The following is a 19,478-nucleotide window of genomic DNA, read 5'->3' as shown; positions in this document are numbered from 1 at the left end:
GACGCCAAACGTGTTACAATGGAACTTTTCAAGATTATAGATCGATCAAGCTTTCCTCCACTGCTGGCTGCTGAGGTGTATGCTGCGGGGCTGATGGGAACGTTTCCTGCGGGTAACCTGGATAAGCAGTATTCGGGGGCTGATACGACGAGGGTGGCCCCTGGCTCTTCGACTGCTGCCAGTATGGCTGCTGCTGCTGCTGCTGCTGGGGTAAAGGCGGCTGATATTGTTGTGGCGGTTGGCTAGGTTGAGATGGTTGAGCCGGAACTGAGGCCGGTGTAGGTGGGATGGACTGTATGTTGTAGTTGGTGGGTTGTTGTAGGTTGGGATATGGTGAAGGGGCAGAGTCCCCTGGTAGACTGGGTGTTTGACGATCGTGGTCTTGCGATGGATTGTTGGCATAGTAGAATGCTGCGTTAGGATCGGCAATAGAAGTGGCTGGATCGGGGCCTCTGTTGACTGCGGACTGTAGTGGCGCTGCGTGCGCTGGAGCATGGCCTGTTTGCATTGCCTGCTCGTTAGGCCCATAGCCTGAGTTGCCAAATTGAGCTGGGGCAGAAGGCGCCGGAATCTGACCCTGGTTCTGCCAACTCTCGCTACGTTGGATAGCCTGTTGGGGATATTGCACGGGCGGCATGGACATCGAAGCGCGTTTATCATAACCAAAGAATTGCTGTGGCTGGGGGACTTGAGTTGGATGTTGATTATAGTTGTGCCCTGGTGGCCCTCGGGCATAATCTGCCTGTTCCCCCGTATAGAAGCTCTCGGCAGGTCCAGTATGACTGGGTGCGTTGGGTTGCGCCGGTGGGTATGCGCCGGAGCTCTGGCGTGGAGTTGGTAGATTGTAGCCGCCAATGCTGTGTTGACTGTAGGTCTTCGATAGACGCTCTTCCAGCATGCGATCATAATAACGCACCACAGTTGAGAGTTTGGCATGGAGATCGAGTAACGTATCTAACCGAATTAGCATCTGATTGGGCCGCCTGTGTGCGATATTACTTACCATGCTTGCTCATAGTTTCTCCGTAAGTCCGTGCTAGTTTCGGCCTCAGGGCGCCGATAGAATCGTAAAGCTCCTGTATCTGAGGTTCTCTGAGGATGGTTCCGGGTGGCTGTGTCTGCAGTCGATCCACCAACGTAGAGAACAGATTGATGTTCTCTGCTTCTACAGGAGATAGCTCATAGTCATTCCGGGGCAGAACGAATGGCGCCCCAGTCGCGACCGGCTGGCTGCTGTTGGCCTGCTCTTTAAGTGCGGCAGCGTGCCTCTTCTTCTGTTCTTCCATATCGGCGAGTGATGCAGCTATGGCAGCTTTCAGATCATCCTCCTCCTCCTCGGCTGCTTTGTTTGCCAGCGGTTCGGGCGCGGGACTTTTGGCCGGCTGCGTGTTCGTCTTATTCGGCACATATCCTTTTCCTAGTGCAGAGTGATTCTGCACTTCTTCCAAACTCATTGCCAGCGCCTTCTTGAGGTCTTCGTCAAAAGCATCATCGACTCGTGCGTTTCGTGGCTGCATTACTGATGCGCTCCGATCTTTGTGAGGGAATGAAGGACTCGTAGGTGTTCGCTCCTGGCTCAGGCTTGGAGCCCTTTGCCCGACCTGTCGGTCAGCTTTGCGTAGCATCCGTCATCAACACGAACCGGCTGCATAATCCCCAAATGTGGCAAAGGAAGCGTCTTGGTGGAGCACTGCTGGTCAAAACAATTGCCGCAATTACGACAATGATGTTTGCGGTTCGTAAATGTGAAAGGGGTTCGGCATCGCATGCAGACATCGGAATCAATCCACTCGGGCGGCGCACTGCTGTCGATCATACTACTGGCGACTGTCACCCTCGGAGGAAACTGGTACCCTTCCCTTTGTAGTGCCTTGTATGTTTCGTCGATGTACTTGAGTTCGTATCGGTTCTCGGTGGCGGCAGCCCATGACTGTATCAACTCCAGTATCTTCCCCCGAACATCATGATTGACCGCGGCAGGACCGACAGCATGCAGGAGAGAAACCAGGTTGTCCATGAACTCACGGGAAGCAATTTCGACGAGGAAGTGGGAGCCACCATTTTTGACACAGGTATCCGTTAACTACCCACAACATGTTAGTGTCGCCGTTCTGGCTTTTCATCGCGCAGGCGGCGTTCTTACGTTAAGCGCGCTCAGCTGTGTATTGGGGTTCTTGTTGCCGATGCGTTTCTTCAGGGAACGCATGGCCTCCTTGGGCTGGACCGTCTTGGATCTGATGACATCAGATATCTCGAGGTTGAGCGGAATATCCTCCCTATGAGCCGGGGCGCTGTTAGTCACATCACGAGCGGCCGGGGGCTCACGCAGGAACATTGCCTCACAAGCTGCTGCTGGTTGCTTTATCGACCTGCTCGTCCAAGGCGGTATTGGCCGAGGACGACCACCAACCTCCCATCATCTTGTAAGCGCTCGTGGTTGCAAGGGCACAGAGGCTGGAGGATTCATCAACCAGTGATCCGGAACTTGTCGCAAAGGGAGAGGTGGGGTGCGAGGTTGAAGTTTAGACGTTTCCTGACTGCGCAGCGAATTGAAGAGGACGGGTCAGATTGATGGAGTTGCGCAAGTTTGGGTTCCTGAACTTGATGCAAGGCAGCCACATGAAAGAGCTGGCCAGCTTGAAATGGATACGCGTACTTTAAGATGTAGGGGTGTACCTTAGTAGCTCCAAGCTCCCCCCGCCCCTGTGAGCCTGGGTGGCTCGGTGGTAGGTGGCTCATTACTCACCCGCTAAACGTTAATGCTATTTATTCACAGGGTGTTGGGTGTGGCTAGAGGCCCCCAGCGACGTGACGCACTTTACAGATCGCCCTTTACCCAATGACGGACGCCCAAAGTACCCGTTTTGCCCACCTGTGGTGCGCTCCGCCGAGCCCACGAGACGTCAGCGCTGCACCCACGACGTCGAGTTCCGTCGACTTAAGTTGCCTGCTTGTGTTGGGAGTAGATGATTTGGGCAGATATTCGACCCTCGCGAATCCCGAGCGACCTTTCCCAGCACACTATGGGCACGCATAGTCTTCGCCGTCCACAGCTGCCTCGAGCATCATTTTGACCACACCCATCTATCGAGCTGCCCGCGGCTTTGTACGTTAGTCTCTCACAACCGCAATCCGCTTTATTCATCTCAAAGAATGCCGCTCCATTCCGATGCGTACTCTCACCACCAATGCGATACGTAGTTTCCGCTGCTGGCTTCGGATCAGAGATTCGTCGCCAGGCTTTGCCATAGCTTCACCCAACGCCTGCCAGATGTCATTTGCATAGCCTGCAACCTTGAACATAGCCGACAACACTACTACCAACACCATGCCAAGCGCCTCAGCGTCCGTCGCATCCCGCGCCAATGGCTTCGCGACGCCGGCCTCGGCCAACGGCCACGGCGGCCGAAGGGGCCCTCTACCACATATCGACGACCTTACTTCAGTTGCCGTAACTCTGAATCCGCACACTCCGTTACGCAAGTTTCTCGAGGTGGGCGACAAGCACATGCGACAGGCCGTTACCTACAACGATTTCCGGCGTCCAGACTTGGCTCTGCAAGAGTTTATCACGGCTTTCACCATTGCTGTCGACAAAATCCCCAAGCATAAGGACTACCCGTCGCTAAAAACCGGAAACGGCGACTTGAGCCGTCTATACAATACACTGAAGGCCAATATTACCCATCACTGCACTACATTTGACAAAATAAAGGAGGATATCAAGGAGGACAACAAGAGGAGCGGGGTGCAGCCTCGGAATGCACCTGACCCGGCAGCACTTCAAACTCTTCCCAGCGTGCCCTCCGCTATGCCTTCCCATATGAGAAGCAACAGTGCAAATGGAATCCAAACGGGGGCTTCTGCTCAGGCCAGGCAGTTGGCAGATATGCAGTCTGTCCCCGCTGGCAAGGTGAAACCAGTAGTGCAGCCGAAGCCACATGCTCTTCATGGGAATGCCATCAGATCCCCGGCGAAGCCCGGGTCTCAGGAGCTGTTGAATCGCTTCGCAAGACTACGAGATCCTCAAGTCCCTCCCAGTGGATCGCCCACTTCATCGCCATCCACTCACGCAGGGGCGGATCAGCAACAGTTACCGCGCATCGATAGTGCGTTGCCACCCATGCCAAAGCTTCCCGATGCCATTTATAGCCCTGCCAGGGGCACCGTTACGAGCGAAACGGCCAACCTGCCATCGAGTACTCCACGGGGCATGTTCAGTAGAACAAACTCCATCAACTCGGTTCCTTCGTCGGCGCGGAATTCAGTAGATATCCCCATTAGACCTACAATCTACGAGGTCTTCGTCCCAGCTCATGCTTTGGGTGATGGGGTGCCGCCGACATCATCGGCAATCAAGTCTCATATTTCTCTTAGTGAAACTATCACGCCAGAGGAATTGAAGAATTATATGAGTCATGGCTCTGCCGCCATCCGTTTGATGTTGGTTGATGTGCGGAGTAGGGAGGACTACGATGAAGGCCATATTTTCGCCCAAACTTCGATATGCATAGAGCCCTCGGTACTCGCCCGCGGAGAGGTTTCCGCCAGCGATATCGAGGACAGCTTGGGGATCGCCCCTGACGAGGAGATGCATGCATTTGAGAGCCGTGCGCAATTCGACCTGGTTGTTTTCTATGACCAGAATTCTTCGTCCATACCAAAGCGTCCATCGGAGCATCCGGAGGAAATGGCGTTATATACTCTTTACCAAGCTCTAGTTCATTTCGATTACCCGGTCAAATTGCGACGTCCGCCAAAACTCCTAAATGGTGGTATCGATGCCTGGGTCGACATGTTTGGGTCCCAGTCGCTGAGGGAGTCCAAGACAAACATAGCTGCGCAGCATCTCAATCCCCGGCCGCTCCAAGCGTCGAAGACGGGGGTCAAGACTCTAGCGGCCGATGAGATTAGGACATGGAAGGAGACTGCTGCGCGAAACCAAGTTGATTACATTACATCGACTAATGACTTCCTCCGACGGTATCCTGCCATCGGGGAACACCAAGAATCTATGTCCTCCGATTACATTGGGGCAGCCTCACTCGATTACCACAGAAGGAGGAATAATGCGTTCGAAGATGAACTGCCGCCAGCCCCCCTGCTCGACCCGCACCTGCTCTCCCACGGACAAGCTATAGTGGTGTATCTACGAGAGAGCCCGCGTCTGATTCCGTTTTTGCTAAATCAGGTCGTGCCCTCCCACCCAATGGCAACCTGCCCACGGGCCTCGTGAATGGTAAGAACGATTGCTATGCCAACTCTTTGATCCAATGCCTCTTGGCATCTCCTGGCTTTTGCCCGGGAGCTTGCCAGCAAAGACTGGCCTGCGAATTGGGCCCCAGGACGCTCCAAAGATCCCCAGTTGATGGCACGAATCTTGGGAAACCTCATCCAATGGCTTAGTGGGGAAGCAGTTTACGGCGTTGAAAGCAACGACTTTGCATGTAAGTGAGGCTGTGGCAATCTCTTCAAATCTTGACAGCTAAAAATGGCTTTAGAATTACAGTCGGTCGCGCCACCGAGGCTACCCTCACGGGAGAGACGGCGAGACCATTAGGTTTGGAGACGGAAGTCAGCATGACCCTACTGAATATCTCGACTTCATCTTTGTTCAACTTGGTGCAGAAACCAATCGTGCGCATGGACAAGAACCCAAGACTTACATTCGGCCAGCCCAATTCTACACCGGGCACAACAAACCTGTTCCTGCCAGGTCGCAACTAGTCCGGGATTCTTGGAATGCGTATTCTTCATTTAACCGGTCTATTCTTGATGAGCACTGGGGGCTCGGAGTCTTGGAGTCCAGCACGTGTGACTCCTGTGGCGATAGTACAGACGATTTTTCGTGGCCTCGCGGTCTAGATGGTAGACTCGGCTCTGAAAAGATCGGTCCTGAAAGGGGAATGGACAGTGCCGGAGTAGTGACTCTCGAAGACCTGCTCACGGTAGATACCTTCCCAAGTGAAAAGAACGACATGAGGAAGGACGATCCAAAAACGAAGGGGTACGACTGTGGGCGCCTCAAGAGCGAACAACATTTTGTCAAGACAATCACTCGCCGTCTAATCCGTTTACCACGGCTATTGTGCATACGGCTGAGGCGCGAACTCCAAGACGACAAGAGGATAAGGAAGATAATGCGCCCGGTACGGTTCCCAGTTGTTGAGAACCTTGATTTGTCCGGTTACCTGCATGATGAATTTGGGCAGGTCGAGCTAGACGAGAGTGGGTTTAGGGGTGAAACGAATTACACTCTCTATGGTGTTGTTTCTCATCTGGGTCGTGGTGTGAACGAGGGACATTATATTTCATATGTCCGGCAGGGGCCAGAACAAACCTGGCACGAATGCAATGACACAATAGTCACGGCAAGAACAGTCGAACAACTGCAGGACACCTGGTTTGCGAAAGAGCCAAATTTGACTCCCACAATGCTCTTTTACAAGCGGAAAGACGTCGGGTGGGACTACGCGCAACCTCCGGATGGGATGAAATAGACGGTGGCTGATCCGGGGCAGGCAACGATGGCGGACGGGCGTTTGCGAAACACCACGCGTTCATTTCAGTTTCTAGAAGGGATACGATCACGTACTATGATGCATCAGGGCAGCATATATAGGAAATGGGCGTTGGGTATAAGCTGGGCTCTCATGATACGGCAAAGAAGAATATATCGGTGCTTGGCCATGTCTCCTGCGAGTTTTTATTTTCCAAAACAATATGCAATGTACGTGTATGCAAAGGCGCTGCGCCACTGCGGCAGGGTAGGCATGCCTCGCAGCCGCGGCAATGATTGCTAGCCCAGGCCATCTCTGGGTGACATATGTCACCAACCGGAATTGGTTGGCACGTGAGGAAGCTTCCAAGGGCAGTGGCATGTGCCCTTTTCTGCCATGTGCCGTGCATATAGAGTATTAGAGACAGACGCATGTCCTTCTTGTGTTTCCATCCACGTTGTTGCATCCCATTTCCCTGGATTTCCCTTTGCAGTAAGTCCGTCCCGTCTGTCCGTCCCATAAGCCCCAACGCGGCAATCTGTTCAGCCCTACGATCGGGACTACTGCAGAACAACGTCACAGGTTCGAGCCGGCGTCGTACGACAATCAAGTGGTTGCAAGGTGCGAGAGAGAGAGAGAGAGACTGGAGATTGGTTTTAATCTTAAATTGGGTTACATCCCGCGAGCTTGAGTGGCTCCGTGGAACGGGACAAGCCTCGAGCCTCTTTGGCCCTGGACAGATGCCGTCCGTTGCTCACCCCAGTGTGCAGTACCAGTGCCAGTATAAACCCAGACATTTCTTTCTTTTGATTTGCTGCTCCAGTCCGGTCTGGAAGCCGGTCCAGGTCAGGTCAGGTCAGGACTTTGCACTCGACTCCGTTCCCGCGCAGCAGCAGAAAAGCAAAAGTGGGCTTGGCGTACATCCCGAGGTTTTGAGGATTCCGAGCTGCTTGTGCTTGTGACATCACGCCAGTATTGGTCAATCCCATCTGGCGACAACCAAAACAATCGATATAAACCCGATTTCCCTGCCAGCGCTTTTCTTCTGACATTCCCGCACCCCATCGCCATATATATCTATATTGATTTCTTCCCATACAGCCCACCAAAACACCCTCAGTATGCCGTTACCGACGCAGTTCGAGGGCGTCTTGCCTCTCCACATGGTCCATAAACCGCCCTTCAGCGTTCAAGCTCCCGGCGAGCTGGCCAAGGACGGCGAGACCGCGCCCTTCCGCCATGCCAAGGCCAAGGACGGCCTCATCGACAAGCTTAACCCGGACATTGGCACCATCTTCGAGCTGCTTAAGCACAGCACCGAGCAGTACGCCGACCAGACCGCCGTGGGCACGCGCAAACTCGTCAAGATCCACAAGGAGGTCAAGAAGGTGGCCAAGGTCGTCGATGGCGAGACCAAGGAGGTCGACAAGGAATGGCAGTACTTCGAGCTCTCCCCTTCACCTTCACATCCTACGCCGACTATGAGACCTTGGTGTTCCAGGTTGGCGCCGGCCTGCGGAAACTGGGCATGGTGCCCGGCGACATCGCACATCTGTTCGCGTCCACCAGCCGGAACTGGCTATGCATGGCGCACGCCTGCTCTTCCCAATCTATGACGATTGCGACGGCCTACGACACACTGGGCTCCAGTGGTGTTCAGCACTCACTGGTCCAGACTGGCGCGAAGGCCATGTTCACCGACCCACATCTCTTAAAGACGGCATCCGGGCCCTTGAAGGAGGCCAAAGATGTCCAATTCCTTATCTGGAACGACATGAGCAACATGCCCTTCAGCGACCAAGACATCGAATCTTTCAAAAAATCCAACTCGCAACTGGAGGTCCTGTCTTTCTCCGAGCTTCGCGCCCTGGGCGAGTCGAATCCCACACCACCCGTGCCGCCCAGACCGACAGATCTCTACTGCATCATGTACACGTCGGGCACCAGTGGTCCTCCGAAGGGAGTGCCCATCACCCACGAGGGTATAATCGCTGGTATTGCAGGACTGCATGCTGTCATTGCCGAGACCGTGTCTACCCACGATGTGATTCTGGCATATCTGCCTCTGGCGCATATCTTCGAGCTGATTGTGGAGAACCTCGTGCTCTACGTGGGCGGTACCATGGGCTACGGCTCTCCACGCACACTAGTAGACTCTTCAATGCGAAACTGCGCCGGCGATTTGCGGGAGCTCCGGCCTACAATCATGGTAGGTGTTCCCCAGGTCTGGGAGACCGTCAAGAAGGGCGTCGAGAGCCGCGTCAACTCGGCGGGCGCTCTTACCCGTGCCGTGTTTTGGGGCGCATATAACCTCAAGTCGGCCCTAGTTGCGGCTGGTCTCCCTGGCGCGACTCTTTTGGACAATGTGGTCTTTGGCCAGGTGCGGCAGATGACGGGAAACCGTCTTCGCTTCATCTTCAATGGCGCTTCGGGCATTTCGGCCGGCACCATGCACTTCATGTCGATGGTGGTCGCGCCGATGATCTCGGGATACGGGTTGACGGAAACCTGTGCGAGCGGCGCGCTCGGCTGTCCGCTCCAGTGGACGCCCCACGCCATCGGGCCGGTACCCGCCTCGGTTGAGCTCAAGCTCGTATCGCTGCCGGAGCTCAACTACAACGCCAAGGCGACACCACCGCAGGGCGAGATACTGCTGCGCGGCAAGGCGGTGCTGAAACAGTATTATAAGAACCCCGAGGAAACGGCGAAGGCCCTCACGGCCGACGGCTGGTTCAAGACGGGCGATATCGGCGAACTCGACCCCAACGGCCACATCAAGGTCATCGACCGCGTCAAGAACCTGGTCAAGATGCAGGGCGGCGAGTACATTGCTCTGGAAAAGCTTGAGGCGGTGTATCGTGGTAGTACCTACGTCCAGAACATCATGGTGTACGGTGACGGCAGCCACCCGCGCGCCATTGCCATCCTGACGCCCAACGAGAAGAGCTTGGCGGAGCTGGCCAAGAGCCTGGGCGTCGATGAGAAGGACATGCACCACAACAAAGGCGTCCGCGGCGCCGTGCTCAAGGACCTGCTGTCGAATGCCAAACAGGGCGGCTTGAGCGGGCTCGAGATGATCAGTGGACTTGTGCTGGTGGATGAGGAGTGGACACCAGCAAACGTAAGTGCTTCGACTCCTATTTGAGTGGAAATCCGCTAACAGAGATGGCTCGTAGGGCCTGACCACGGCAACATCAAAGGTCAACAGGAGAGTACTAAAGGATCGGTATAAGAAGGAAATCGAGGAGGCGTTTGAGGCTTAGATATCCTGTGGCGTTCGAAAAGATCAGGGCGGATTTACATACCTGTAGATTGTGACTGGGAACGATATGAAAGAAACATGGCCAATGCTTTTCTGGGAAAGAAGGGAATGGCGTGGATCCGGGTTGGATGCACTTCTAGGCCTGTATGTTTACTCACTGGTGCACCCATCCTTCAAACATTGAGGCTGCTTCATCGAAGGGTTCGAAGAGTTCGAAGGCACGGTGGAGGAAAGCTCTCGTGTCATCATGGCGTGCCATGGTTACAGTTGCTCGGTGCTACCAGTCAAACCAATCTTGGACCTCGACGCGACTCCTTTCATGTCTAGAAGTTGCAGGATAAGCCGTCTACTTACCACAAAGACGCGTTCGTTGCCCCTTTCACCTTTCAGGGCGCGCACTGGGCGGGCTGACTGCACGAAAAATGCCCAAGGAGGGATAAAGACAATCAACATCGCAGTCCAGGTACCTAATCCAATCAACCAATCAATCATTGGGCTATTTACATAGCTTCTACACGAGTAATTTGTTTCGACCTTCTCTTCTTCTTACCCATCCATTGACATCCCGTGAGGCTCGACTATCACTACCAAACGCATATTGTTTCTTTCATCCCTACAGGAATGAACTTACCTGAACCGATCCGGATCCCACCTAGCATCCATTCAAAGTATCGATACCAATCAGATGGATACTTCATCAGCCACGGTCCTGGCCATGTATGGGGCCGCCTGTCGTCCTGGTAGCACTGCTACTCGTCGTACTAGTTCGTTTGCTAGAAAGGGCACATCAACAAACAGAATGACTAATGAGGACGTCAACCTGACGATACCTGACAAGAATACCCCTACCATGCGTTCCATGGCTCGTCTCCGCCAGCTCGATGAGGGTTCGGGCCCTGGCTCTCACCACCGTCGCTTGGAGCCGCAGCCGCAGCCAGAAAGGCGAGAGAGTCAACCACAGCCGCCAAAGAGCACTGTCGCACATGGCTCCAAAAACCACCACCCGGGGTTTTCACAGAGCCACCTGGATCACTTGTCAGCCTTACTGTTGAATCGTCAACAGGAAGGAAAGAACCTGAACGACGAATCATGGCCCTCTAATGCCGGTCTCGGAATCAGTGACTTGAGCGGACGCCCTCGGATTTGGGGACAGGATCAAGTAACGAGGTGCGAAACCCGCTTTCACCAACACCATGATTACCAACATCCCTCTGCCAGCTTCGCAGCCGCGAGTGCCTGCCAAGGTTCATATAGCCCTCCTCGCTTCAGCGATGCCGAGTTACCCGGCGCAGCATCTCCTTCTTTCGCTGCAATTGCTCCAGCGAGCAATGGGGGAAGAGTCACGACGTCAATGCTTTCGGTAATCTGCATGATGCTGCCCAAAATTATGTTGGCTACGGCAGCCACAAAGTCTTTGGGGATAGCGGGCGACGCGGTATCAACGAGGATAGAATCAGAAGCAGAGGTGCGCGGAGAAATATTCACTCAAGATGCACCAAAGGGCACAACTACCGTGATGCCGACGACGAAATCTTCGACTTCCTTGACAAACCGCATCCCACCGTCACTGGCAACGAAACGGCGTCTGCAGCCACGACGAGCATCCAGGGGGGCACGGCGGCCGGAAGTGGCAGCCTCAGTGCCGCTGAAGACCCCACGCAGTCGGTAGTCGTCACGTCCCAGCTCCCAAATGAGAACCCACCGCCCCTTATTCCTAGGATCGGGTGCCGCAGCATCACTCATGGCGTATCATATACAGCGGCTGCCGGCGGCAGCAACTCCTTGGTCGTGAGTACCCTGCCGCCATATTTACCCCCATCAGTTGCTGCTGCTGTTAACAAGGTATCGCAGTCCACTACTTCTTCTGATGCTGCTCCTGCTTTGGATGCCGCACAGATTCAGCAGTGTAACGATGCGCCGACGGTAACAGCCACAACAATGACAAGCACCAAAGAGTCATCCGCCGACAAGGGTAATGGCATCATCAACAGCTTGCATACTTCTGCGAAGAAAAAGAGAACATGCTCTCCTCTCCGAAGTATTGGCGAGCAACAATCGAGCACCAGAGTTTCTCTTTCTGCTGCGGATCCTTCCATCGATGGACCCTGCCATGCCAGATATCCGTCCTCGGAAGAGGAGACCGATCGTTACCTCCGCAGCCTGAGAACGAACGAGCTCATCACTCTGTCTACGAAGGCGCAGTGTGAGTTGCAGGAACGCGGCCGAAGCTTTTCTTCAATCCTTAGCGGCGGCATAGGTGCTAGCGCTGGTGCTGGCGTTGTTTCAACTCGTGGTTGCAGCAATGACACCACGGCGACAATGGCCCAAGGAAAGGACAGCAGAGGCGGTCGCGGTCTCGGTAATTACATCGATATTAACCTCGGAAGCGGCCGCCTGAGTAAGGAGAAGCGGAAGCATGACGATGCCGATATCGGCCGCGAGGGGCATATTGGCGCAACGACGAAGTCGACCTTGAAGCCGGATCAGGACGAACGGAAGAAAACTAAGAAGCAGAAGAACGATGAAGGAGAAGGAGAAGCCACGATCGCCCCAAACACAAGTCACGAACCGGCTGCTACTCATCCCGCCTCTTTCGAGGGACAATGGCCTCGTCGGGATGATCAAGTAGTTTTTCAGATGAGATATCAGCGAGATGGAGAAACCCAGCGAGACGAAGAAACCGCGAAGATAGAGAATGCCGACGACGATGGTGACGAGATACGGCAGCGGGCGCAACAGAAGCAGGAGGGGGACGACATCCAAGAAAGATTCGGTGAGCACCACTGTCATTGTAACTGCAGCTAAGCAATCTCTGGTCAAGAAGGATCTCAGAGAGCAAGTAGAAGACCTGGACTGGCACTATGTCAAGGAAGACTGCTGGAGGAGCCCCCCAACTATGCTGCGGGGACGTCTTCGAGATTGTTGACCGACAGGAGTGTTCCTAGGTGTTCGATTGATTTACTTTGCCCTGATGTCGCCCATATTTTGGCCATGCTTCAGCTAGCTGGCGAAATGGGTATGAAGGGGTGAACCGCTTTTCTTAGTTGTGGGAATGACGGTAAATGATCCGTCTTTCATGGATGAGCGGAAGGAAAGGAAAGACCAAAGTTGGTTGCGCTGCATATTATCATTCACCAGATCGATGGATTGCTTGGCATATGAATCGGTGGCAATCCCCTCGAGCATGGGGAGAAGTATTAGTATATTGCCGTTATAGTCCATACTTAGCTATGGATCAGAGTATGCCCGTGATAGACTCGAGATACTGCATACATAGACCACTTACTACTGCTAGCAATGTATCCCACCGTTATTTGATGATAATGCGATCGCCCTCACACGATGCTCTGGCCTAGCCAGCCAAGTGCCAGGCGATCCTTCAACGAGATTGAATACCATCGCGATCCCTATTCCTCTCAAAGGAGTGTGTTTGTTAAAGTGCACGTACGATTGGCGGTAGCCCCTGGGTCTCATCATCAAGTCGTAAACCTCTGACCTGGGCCTTTTTCACGACAAAATTTGATCTGCGAAGGCCCCTATGTAGCATACATCAATGGCCTGATGAAGCGCACTGGGTGGCTATACGAGAATGCGATATAATTGATTGCTTGAACCTAAACTCCTTACTGTGCACCAAATCATGTGGTATAAATCCGTAATGAGGTTTTACCCCAAGCGCGAAAAGCATTCTTAGGAATGCGTAAATCGTAGGCAATAGTGCCATGAGAACCCCAGCGAAAGTCTTGTATCGTACTATGCCTCTATCCGCGACTTTATTTTTCACTATTCGCTCATTTTGACGTAGTTGCTGGGGAAAATGCCGTGCCGCGTGCCAACCATACCCGTCCTAGTTTTTGTCAGTATAACCCTCGAAATTCGCAAGATATGGGAGCTAGCTACTTACCACCAATCGTTTGCGCTATCCGTCTTCTTCAGCACCGTGATGACATCACCCTTCTTAAACCCAAGATCACCGGGCTGATCAGCCTCAAATGTGAATAAAGCCACGGCCTCGTTCTTCTTCAGCATGGCGTTCTTGCTCTGGAAGTTGGGCTTCGGTGCTGCGGGTCTTCCGGGGCCAGCCTTCTTCTCTGCCTGGAAGTGATCGGCACCAAATTGACCGGTGCTGTTCCTGTTTGGATTGCTGCCACTGGGGCGGTCGTAGACATCGTCTTGCCACGTGCTCGCACGCTTCGGCGCGCCAAAGTTCTCCTGGCTACCTCCGTAGGCTCCGGCTCCGGCTGCCGCTCCGGGTGCGGGAGCAGGTGCGGCCCTGGCCCCGCCCTGGCTGTTGGCGTTGTTGTTGGCGTCATCGTACACTGGGACGTCATTGTACAGGCCGTCATCCACATTCCCTGATCGCACACCATTGAATATTCTAGAGTTCAAAACGGTCATCAGGGGCGCGGATTGAGGCGGGGGTCGGACAGAGCCGGTGAGTAGTTGCATGGCAGTTAAGCGCTGGCCGTAGAGCTTTTCGTTTGCGTCCTTGCGTTCGATGATAGCCGAGCCTTCCAATGAGACACCAGCGAACAGGCCCTTCGTTTTGCTGTAGGAGAAAACGCCCGCGACACTCTTCAACGACGCGGCGCCGGCTGCTTCGGCGTTGCGACCAACGGGACCGGCGGCGATGGAGACGTTCCCGCCCAGCGTAATGGAGCCCATCTGCGCGAAGGTCTTGACGGCGCTGGCATCGTTGAGGATGAAGACGAAGTCGGTTAGCTCGAAGCCAATCTGTCCACCGAAGCCACCGCCGGCCGTCATGATGGCGCTGGGCGCTGACCAGGAGCCATCGGGAAGTCGAGCGACTACGAGTCCGGAACCAAATCGTGCGGAGCCGAGGAAACCAGCCTTGAATACTGTGAGGACGGCCAGGCCCTGTTCGTTTGTGGATGGGCTTATGTCAGAGACTGTAACATCGATGCGGGATTCCAGCCAGCCGCGGTAGCACCGCAGCCGGAGGAACGGATGGGGGGTAGTGGAGGTCGCTTTGCTCACCTTCGCGTTGGCCAGGACCTGGGGAGGAATGATCTTCTCAGGCCCGAAAGATTGTCGCGGGTCGATAAAGCTTGTCAGGATCTTTCCGCACTTCTTGCACTCGGCTGGGGTAGACAAGAGAATGGGTCAGTAGGGTGTTTGCGCTCCCAACAGCTGCAGCATGCCATGGCCGGCCAGCAGCCGTTGTGCGGTCGCTGCGGGGGGGACTTACACGACAAAGACGACGGGAGGGGGTTGTTGATGCCCATCGTGACGGACTGTTGTTCCTACTCGCAACGGTACAGCAGGCAGAAATCGGGCTGGGAGGAGCAAAGGGGAAGAAGGCGACGATGAGTGTTTGGGCTGTCGGTCGGGACGGGGGTGGGGTACTGGCAGTATAGGATGTACTTGATCGCGAGGGAAACAATGCAGGTGGGTGGATGGGGGGCGAGCTTCCCGCGCAAGCAAGAACACGAGCGGCGGGGCTGGAGGCAGGAGGTCTTGGTACAGTGACCGAGCTACCCGAGCGGCTGAAGGACGGTACAGGGTAGTATTGATTATCTGTCTATAGTATTGGGCATCAAGTCCGTTCCGTCATCCAGGCAGAAGGCAGTAACGAACTTCCTGGCTTCCAGAACGTCGACTGCTGCCCCTAGCAGCCTAGCGTTGCGTAATAAGGCTGACAAACCTGCTAAGCCACAAAACACAGGCTGGCAGGTTGCCTGCGTCATTCTAGTCATTCTCGTCCCCCGGATCTGCCAGCCATCCTAGGTTAGGCCGTTCCCCTTTTTTTATCCTCCCAGCATGCCATGCCATACACATACATAGTGATTATTCCTTGGCATATCTCTGTCGCCTTTCTCTCTATTGCAAGTGTCCGTTACGCGAGTACAAAGGAAGCATTGGAGCATTAAGAATTGCCGACCAGCCTCGTCCCGCTTAGACTTTCCCACCAACCTCGAGCGCCACCCCGGCTGTGAAACGCGCAAGTGTCACCGCTGTCCCCAGGGTCTAGACTCTAGAACCTCACCCGACTATCGTGACCCTCGTTCCACCTCTCCTCTTCCCACACAACTTACCATCCCGCCCGGCCGATAGCTTGCTCGGTGCACTCAATCTCAGTCGTCAAGACAGCCCTTCGAAAACCAACAGCAACCCCCCAACCCAACATGTCCGACGCCTACGAGCGTGAGCGCCAGAACAACGCCAGGCTCGAGGAGCTGTCGGCCAAGGTCTCGTCGCTGCGCGGCGTCACCGTGGACATCTACGACAATGCGCGCGCCCAAGATGTCATCGACAACACTGTATGTCCACCTACTTGCCCATCGGTATCAATCGCCGCAGCAACCACGACAACATGGAGGGGTTAATCTTCAAAGCTAACTATATGGCCATTAGTCCGACACCTTCTCGTCCATGTCGACGCAACTGAAGGGCTCCGCCGGTCGCCTCGGCCGTGCCGCCGCCTCGGGCAATAAGATCGCCATCTTCAAGCTGTCCGCCGTTATCATCGGCGCTTTCCTGGTCCTCTACTGGCTGTACAAGCTCTTTTTCCGGGGCTCCGCCTAAAACACTCGACCTGATTACATCGCTCTTCTGCCGCGCCTTTCCGTTTCAGGGAGCGAGACGACGGGCGAGGGTTGCAGAAATGGTTACCACGACGCAGGGACCGACGCAACACCGAATGTAGAAGGGGCAGGGCACTGCACGCATACACGATTTTAGCGAGCAGAGAAGAAGGGTCATTTCAAACGCGAATCCCGAAACACGAATATCAGTATGACAACGGTACACATCAGTCAGGGGGGTCGCGAGTGTCCCCAAACTATCAGGGGGGACAGATAGGCGGCTGGGAATGGCTGGATCGGTTCCAGTTTGGGGGATATTGACGTTGGACTACGTTACGGATACCTACTCTTTCAGCATAGCATTGGCGTTTCAAACGGGGTATAATCGTTTAGATTGCGGGTTCATACAATGAAATAAATAAGCAAGACGCTCGCGTTTCGTTTCATGAGTTACCATTCTATATGCATGCAGACCTTTTAAGTTGGTATAGATATATGGGGGAACGGACTGGCAAACTGCTTTGTACTTGGAACAGATATTGCCTTGGCCTCAAGATGTGAATCAGCCGCATGTTTGTGCCAGCTTGCTTAAGACCTTTTCCTGTTTTATCTAAAAGGAATCATCAGTCGGCCCAATCTACTGCCAGACGTTGGTGCCAAACAAATCATCATTGCCACCAAATCCGCCACCACTTGACTTGGCGGCGCCGCCGTTGCTGGCGGAGGCTCCGCCGCCCGTGCTGCTCGTCCAACCACCAAATTCCTCGTCGGCCGCCACAGCCGGCGTTGTGTTGAAGCTACCACCCCTCCGGGGACGATGCTCTGGCTCGCCAGGGAACCACCGCTGCCTCCCCAACCACCGAAATCACTGGCTCCAAACCCTCCTGAGGCTTTGGGGAGCTCAGGGCTCTTAGCTGCTGCAGGGGCGGCCGGGGCGGGGGCGGGGGCGGCCGGCTCGCCCCATGCGTTACCCCAGACATCCGAGTTGCTCCAATTAGGCACAGCAGACGAGGTGGCTACAGGATTGACCGCCGGCGGAGATGTCGGCTTCGGCGATGAAAGGTTGAAGACTGAGTCCATGGTTGGCGCAGGCGCAGGCGCAGGCGGAGATGCCGTCTTGGTCGGTATGGCGGTTGGGGCGGGTGCAGGGCTTGACATATCGAAGAGATCGCCCATGGCGGATGACGATGATTGAGCAGGGGCAGCAGGCGGAGCGCCCCATCCACCGAAGCTATCTGATGTGGTCATGGCTGGCTTTGGCGCTTGTTGAGGAGCTGCTGCTGGCTTAGATGGCTTCGAGTCAAAGAAACCGCCTCCGCTCAAACTCGAGAAAGCAGAGCTAGGCTGGGGCGTAGACTTGTTGCTGGCCATGCTGGTCAAGCCGGCAAAGGCGTCTGTCTGCGGGCTCTTGGGCGACTTCATGCTGTTGCTGTTGCTGTTGCTGCCGAAGCTCAGGCCGGCAAAGTCATCCATGAGGCTGCCACCAGCGGACCTTTGGGGCTGGTGGCCCATTGTGGGCGACTGCACTGGCGATGTCATGGAACCAAAGCCGCTGCCGAACGAGCTGGACGCATTGTGCGAAAAGTGTTGTGGCTGGGGCTTGGGGGCTGAGGCGTACAGAGACAAGATAGACTGCTTTAGATCCGGTCGCGATTGACCACCAGACATGCCGCCCATGCCCGTCGTGCTAGCAGGTCGCGGGGGAGCGGCAGGCGTGTCACTAAGGAAATCCAAGCCAAATAGCGAGTCCTTGGCAGTAGTCGTCTTTGGAGGGGCCGGGGCGGCCTTGGGCGGGCCCGGCTGGTTGGCGGAAGGGCCAGCGGTGCTAGCACGAGGAGGCAAATCGTCCCCGCCGATGAGATCTCCCTGGGGCGCCGCAGCACGCGGGGGCCTGCCGCCGGACCCTTCCGTAGCGACTCTCTCCTCTCAATGTTCTGCTTCTCCTTGACAATGCTGAGGGGTATATCATCATCGCCAGCGACGTCGAGGGTTGCGGGATCGGGAATGGGCCCGTCCATGACCCATCTCTTGAGCTCGTACTTGGTTCGGATGAAGTTCTCGATCTTGGCCTCGGAGGGCACGTGGCCGGGTGCCAGCTTGGACTCCCAGTATTTGTTTGCTCGGGCGTTGCCCCAGCTGAGGATGCTTCTCAATTGCTCGTCGGTCCAAGAGTCCAGGTCGACGGACTTGACGCGGGAGATGTGCGTCCCCATACCGCGGTGAATGCCCGAACATCGAATGCAGATGAAAACACCGAGGTTCCAGCTCGCCCATCTCGGATCTGCGGTTCAGAGTCAGTCAAGTCAAGCGGAGGGGCCAAAGCAATTGCTGGGCAGAAGGGAGGATGGCGGAGAACTGACGCTTGTTCTTTTTGCAGTCGGCGCATATCTTGTTGGTCTCTAGCTTCAAAAGACTCTTGATCGTGGCCTGGTTTTGGGCGGCCTTCTCAGCCGCCGGATTCGGAGGCCGCCTCGACATGTTGACGGGTTGAGTTGTTGGTATGCGGCGCGATGGTAGTTTGGTGGTGAGATTCGGTTGCGCCGAAAAGTACTATGTTGCCAGATGGAGCTTCTGCTGATGCCTGGGTTGTCGGCCTGTAATCACAAAGGGGGGCGGTGGTGGTAGTGGTGGTAGTGGTGGTTCGTAGTTGTTAGTTGTCCGTAGGCCAGTAGGTCAGTAGGTCAGTAGCACCATGCACTATGCCATAAAGTGGGCAAGAATTCGTAGGGATTGATGTGGCTTGTTCTTTATCTACATAGCGGTTTATTTATTGCCTACCTCCGAAAGCTCGTCCCTCTCTAAGGCCAGAACCGCAAGTGCCAAGGTCGACGCCCAATCCCCAATCCCCAATCCCCAGAAGCAGCAAGCTCCAGGTTTCGGAGAAAGTCAACAGTGCTTGGTGCCGGAAAGGCTGAAGATTGCCTGCAAAAGTACTGGACATGTGGACGGGACTTCTGGAATCCACTGGTTTTGGGTGGCTGTGCTGCGGTGGCTTGGTGGCTAGGGTGCCTAGTTGGTGAGGGGGGTCATTGCTGACCTGATAGGTGACGCCATTGATGATAGGCGCGACCCCCCTGTCGGGATTTGTCACTTGAACGACGACGAATGATTCCAAATATTGTTACTACATCTTCTCCCCTCTAACCTGTCAACCAAGCCAATAAATCGGTA

General features: G+C 55.0%; 8 protein-coding genes across 8 annotated transcripts; 3 read left to right on the top strand and 5 right to left on the bottom strand.

Moving 5' to 3' along the window:
• Positions 1 to 34: 34 nt before the first annotated feature.
• PG998_014086 (Vacuolar protein sorting-associated protein 27) lies at positions 35 to 2,335 on the bottom strand (the record flags this gene model as incomplete). The annotated part of the gene is made up of 4 exons (XM_066880902.1): positions 35 to 954; positions 1,004 to 1,601; positions 1,643 to 2,083; positions 2,144 to 2,335. 4 exons carry the CDS (start codon positions 2,333 to 2,335, stop codon positions 35 to 37), a joined length of 2,151 nt encoding a protein of 716 aa, XP_066725041.1.
• A 993-nt stretch (positions 2,336 to 3,328) lies between these two features.
• On the top strand, positions 3,329 to 6,500 carry PG998_014085 (ubiquitin carboxyl-terminal hydrolase; the record flags this gene model as incomplete). The annotated part of the gene is made up of 4 exons (XM_066880901.1): positions 3,329 to 4,983; positions 5,097 to 5,239; positions 5,346 to 5,451; positions 5,510 to 6,500. 4 exons carry the CDS (start codon positions 3,329 to 3,331, stop codon positions 6,498 to 6,500), a joined length of 2,895 nt encoding a protein of 964 aa, XP_066725040.1.
• A 1,121-nt stretch (positions 6,501 to 7,621) lies between these two features.
• Positions 7,622 to 9,763, top strand: PG998_014084 (AMP-binding enzyme; the record flags this gene model as incomplete). The annotated part of the gene is made up of 3 exons (XM_066880900.1): positions 7,622 to 7,921; positions 7,987 to 9,621; positions 9,677 to 9,763. The coding sequence occupies 3 exons, from the start codon at positions 7,622 to 7,624 to the stop codon at positions 9,761 to 9,763; spliced, it is 2,022 nt and encodes a 673-aa protein (XP_066725039.1).
• Positions 9,764 to 10,607: 844 nt separating this feature from the next.
• On the bottom strand, positions 10,608 to 11,133 carry PG998_014083 (uncharacterized protein; the record flags this gene model as incomplete). Its single annotated transcript, XM_066880899.1, has 2 exons — positions 10,608 to 10,786; positions 10,968 to 11,133. 2 exons carry the CDS (start codon positions 11,131 to 11,133, stop codon positions 10,608 to 10,610), a joined length of 345 nt encoding a protein of 114 aa, XP_066725038.1.
• Positions 11,134 to 11,247: 114 nt separating this feature from the next.
• On the bottom strand, positions 11,248 to 11,505 carry PG998_014082 (uncharacterized protein; the record flags this gene model as incomplete). Its single annotated transcript, XM_066880898.1, has 1 exon — positions 11,248 to 11,505. The coding sequence occupies one exon, from the start codon at positions 11,503 to 11,505 to the stop codon at positions 11,248 to 11,250; it is 258 nt and encodes an 85-aa protein (XP_066725037.1).
• A 2,040-nt stretch (positions 11,506 to 13,545) lies between these two features.
• On the bottom strand, positions 13,546 to 15,008 carry PG998_014081 (SH3 domain-containing protein; the record flags this gene model as incomplete). Its single annotated transcript, XM_066880897.1, has 3 exons — positions 13,546 to 13,609; positions 13,667 to 14,864; positions 14,972 to 15,008. The coding sequence occupies 3 exons, from the start codon at positions 15,006 to 15,008 to the stop codon at positions 13,546 to 13,548; spliced, it is 1,299 nt and encodes a 432-aa protein (XP_066725036.1).
• A 900-nt stretch (positions 15,009 to 15,908) lies between these two features.
• PG998_014080 (uncharacterized protein) lies at positions 15,909 to 16,308 on the top strand (the record flags this gene model as incomplete). Its single annotated transcript, XM_066880896.1, has 2 exons — positions 15,909 to 16,043; positions 16,138 to 16,308. The coding sequence occupies 2 exons, from the start codon at positions 15,909 to 15,911 to the stop codon at positions 16,306 to 16,308; spliced, it is 306 nt and encodes a 101-aa protein (XP_066725035.1).
• Positions 16,309 to 16,913: 605 nt separating this feature from the next.
• PG998_014079 (uncharacterized protein) lies at positions 16,914 to 18,785 on the bottom strand (the record flags this gene model as incomplete). Its single annotated transcript, XM_066880895.1, is given in 3 exon segments — positions 16,914 to 18,173; positions 18,191 to 18,588; positions 18,668 to 18,785. 3 exon segments carry the CDS (start codon positions 18,783 to 18,785, stop codon positions 16,914 to 16,916), a joined length of 1,776 nt encoding a protein of 591 aa, XP_066725034.1.
• Positions 18,786 to 19,478: the final 693 nt, after the last annotated feature.

This window comes from Apiospora kogelbergensis (genome assembly GCF_038363985.1).
Source record: "Apiospora kogelbergensis strain CBS 113332 chromosome Unknown utg000009l_segment0_segment0, whole genome shotgun sequence".
NCBI classification, from domain to species: domain Eukaryota; kingdom Fungi; phylum Ascomycota; class Sordariomycetes; order Amphisphaeriales; family Apiosporaceae; genus Apiospora; species Apiospora kogelbergensis.
Note: the sequence above shows the minus strand (reverse complement) of the source record. Positions and strands in the feature narration are given on the sequence as shown.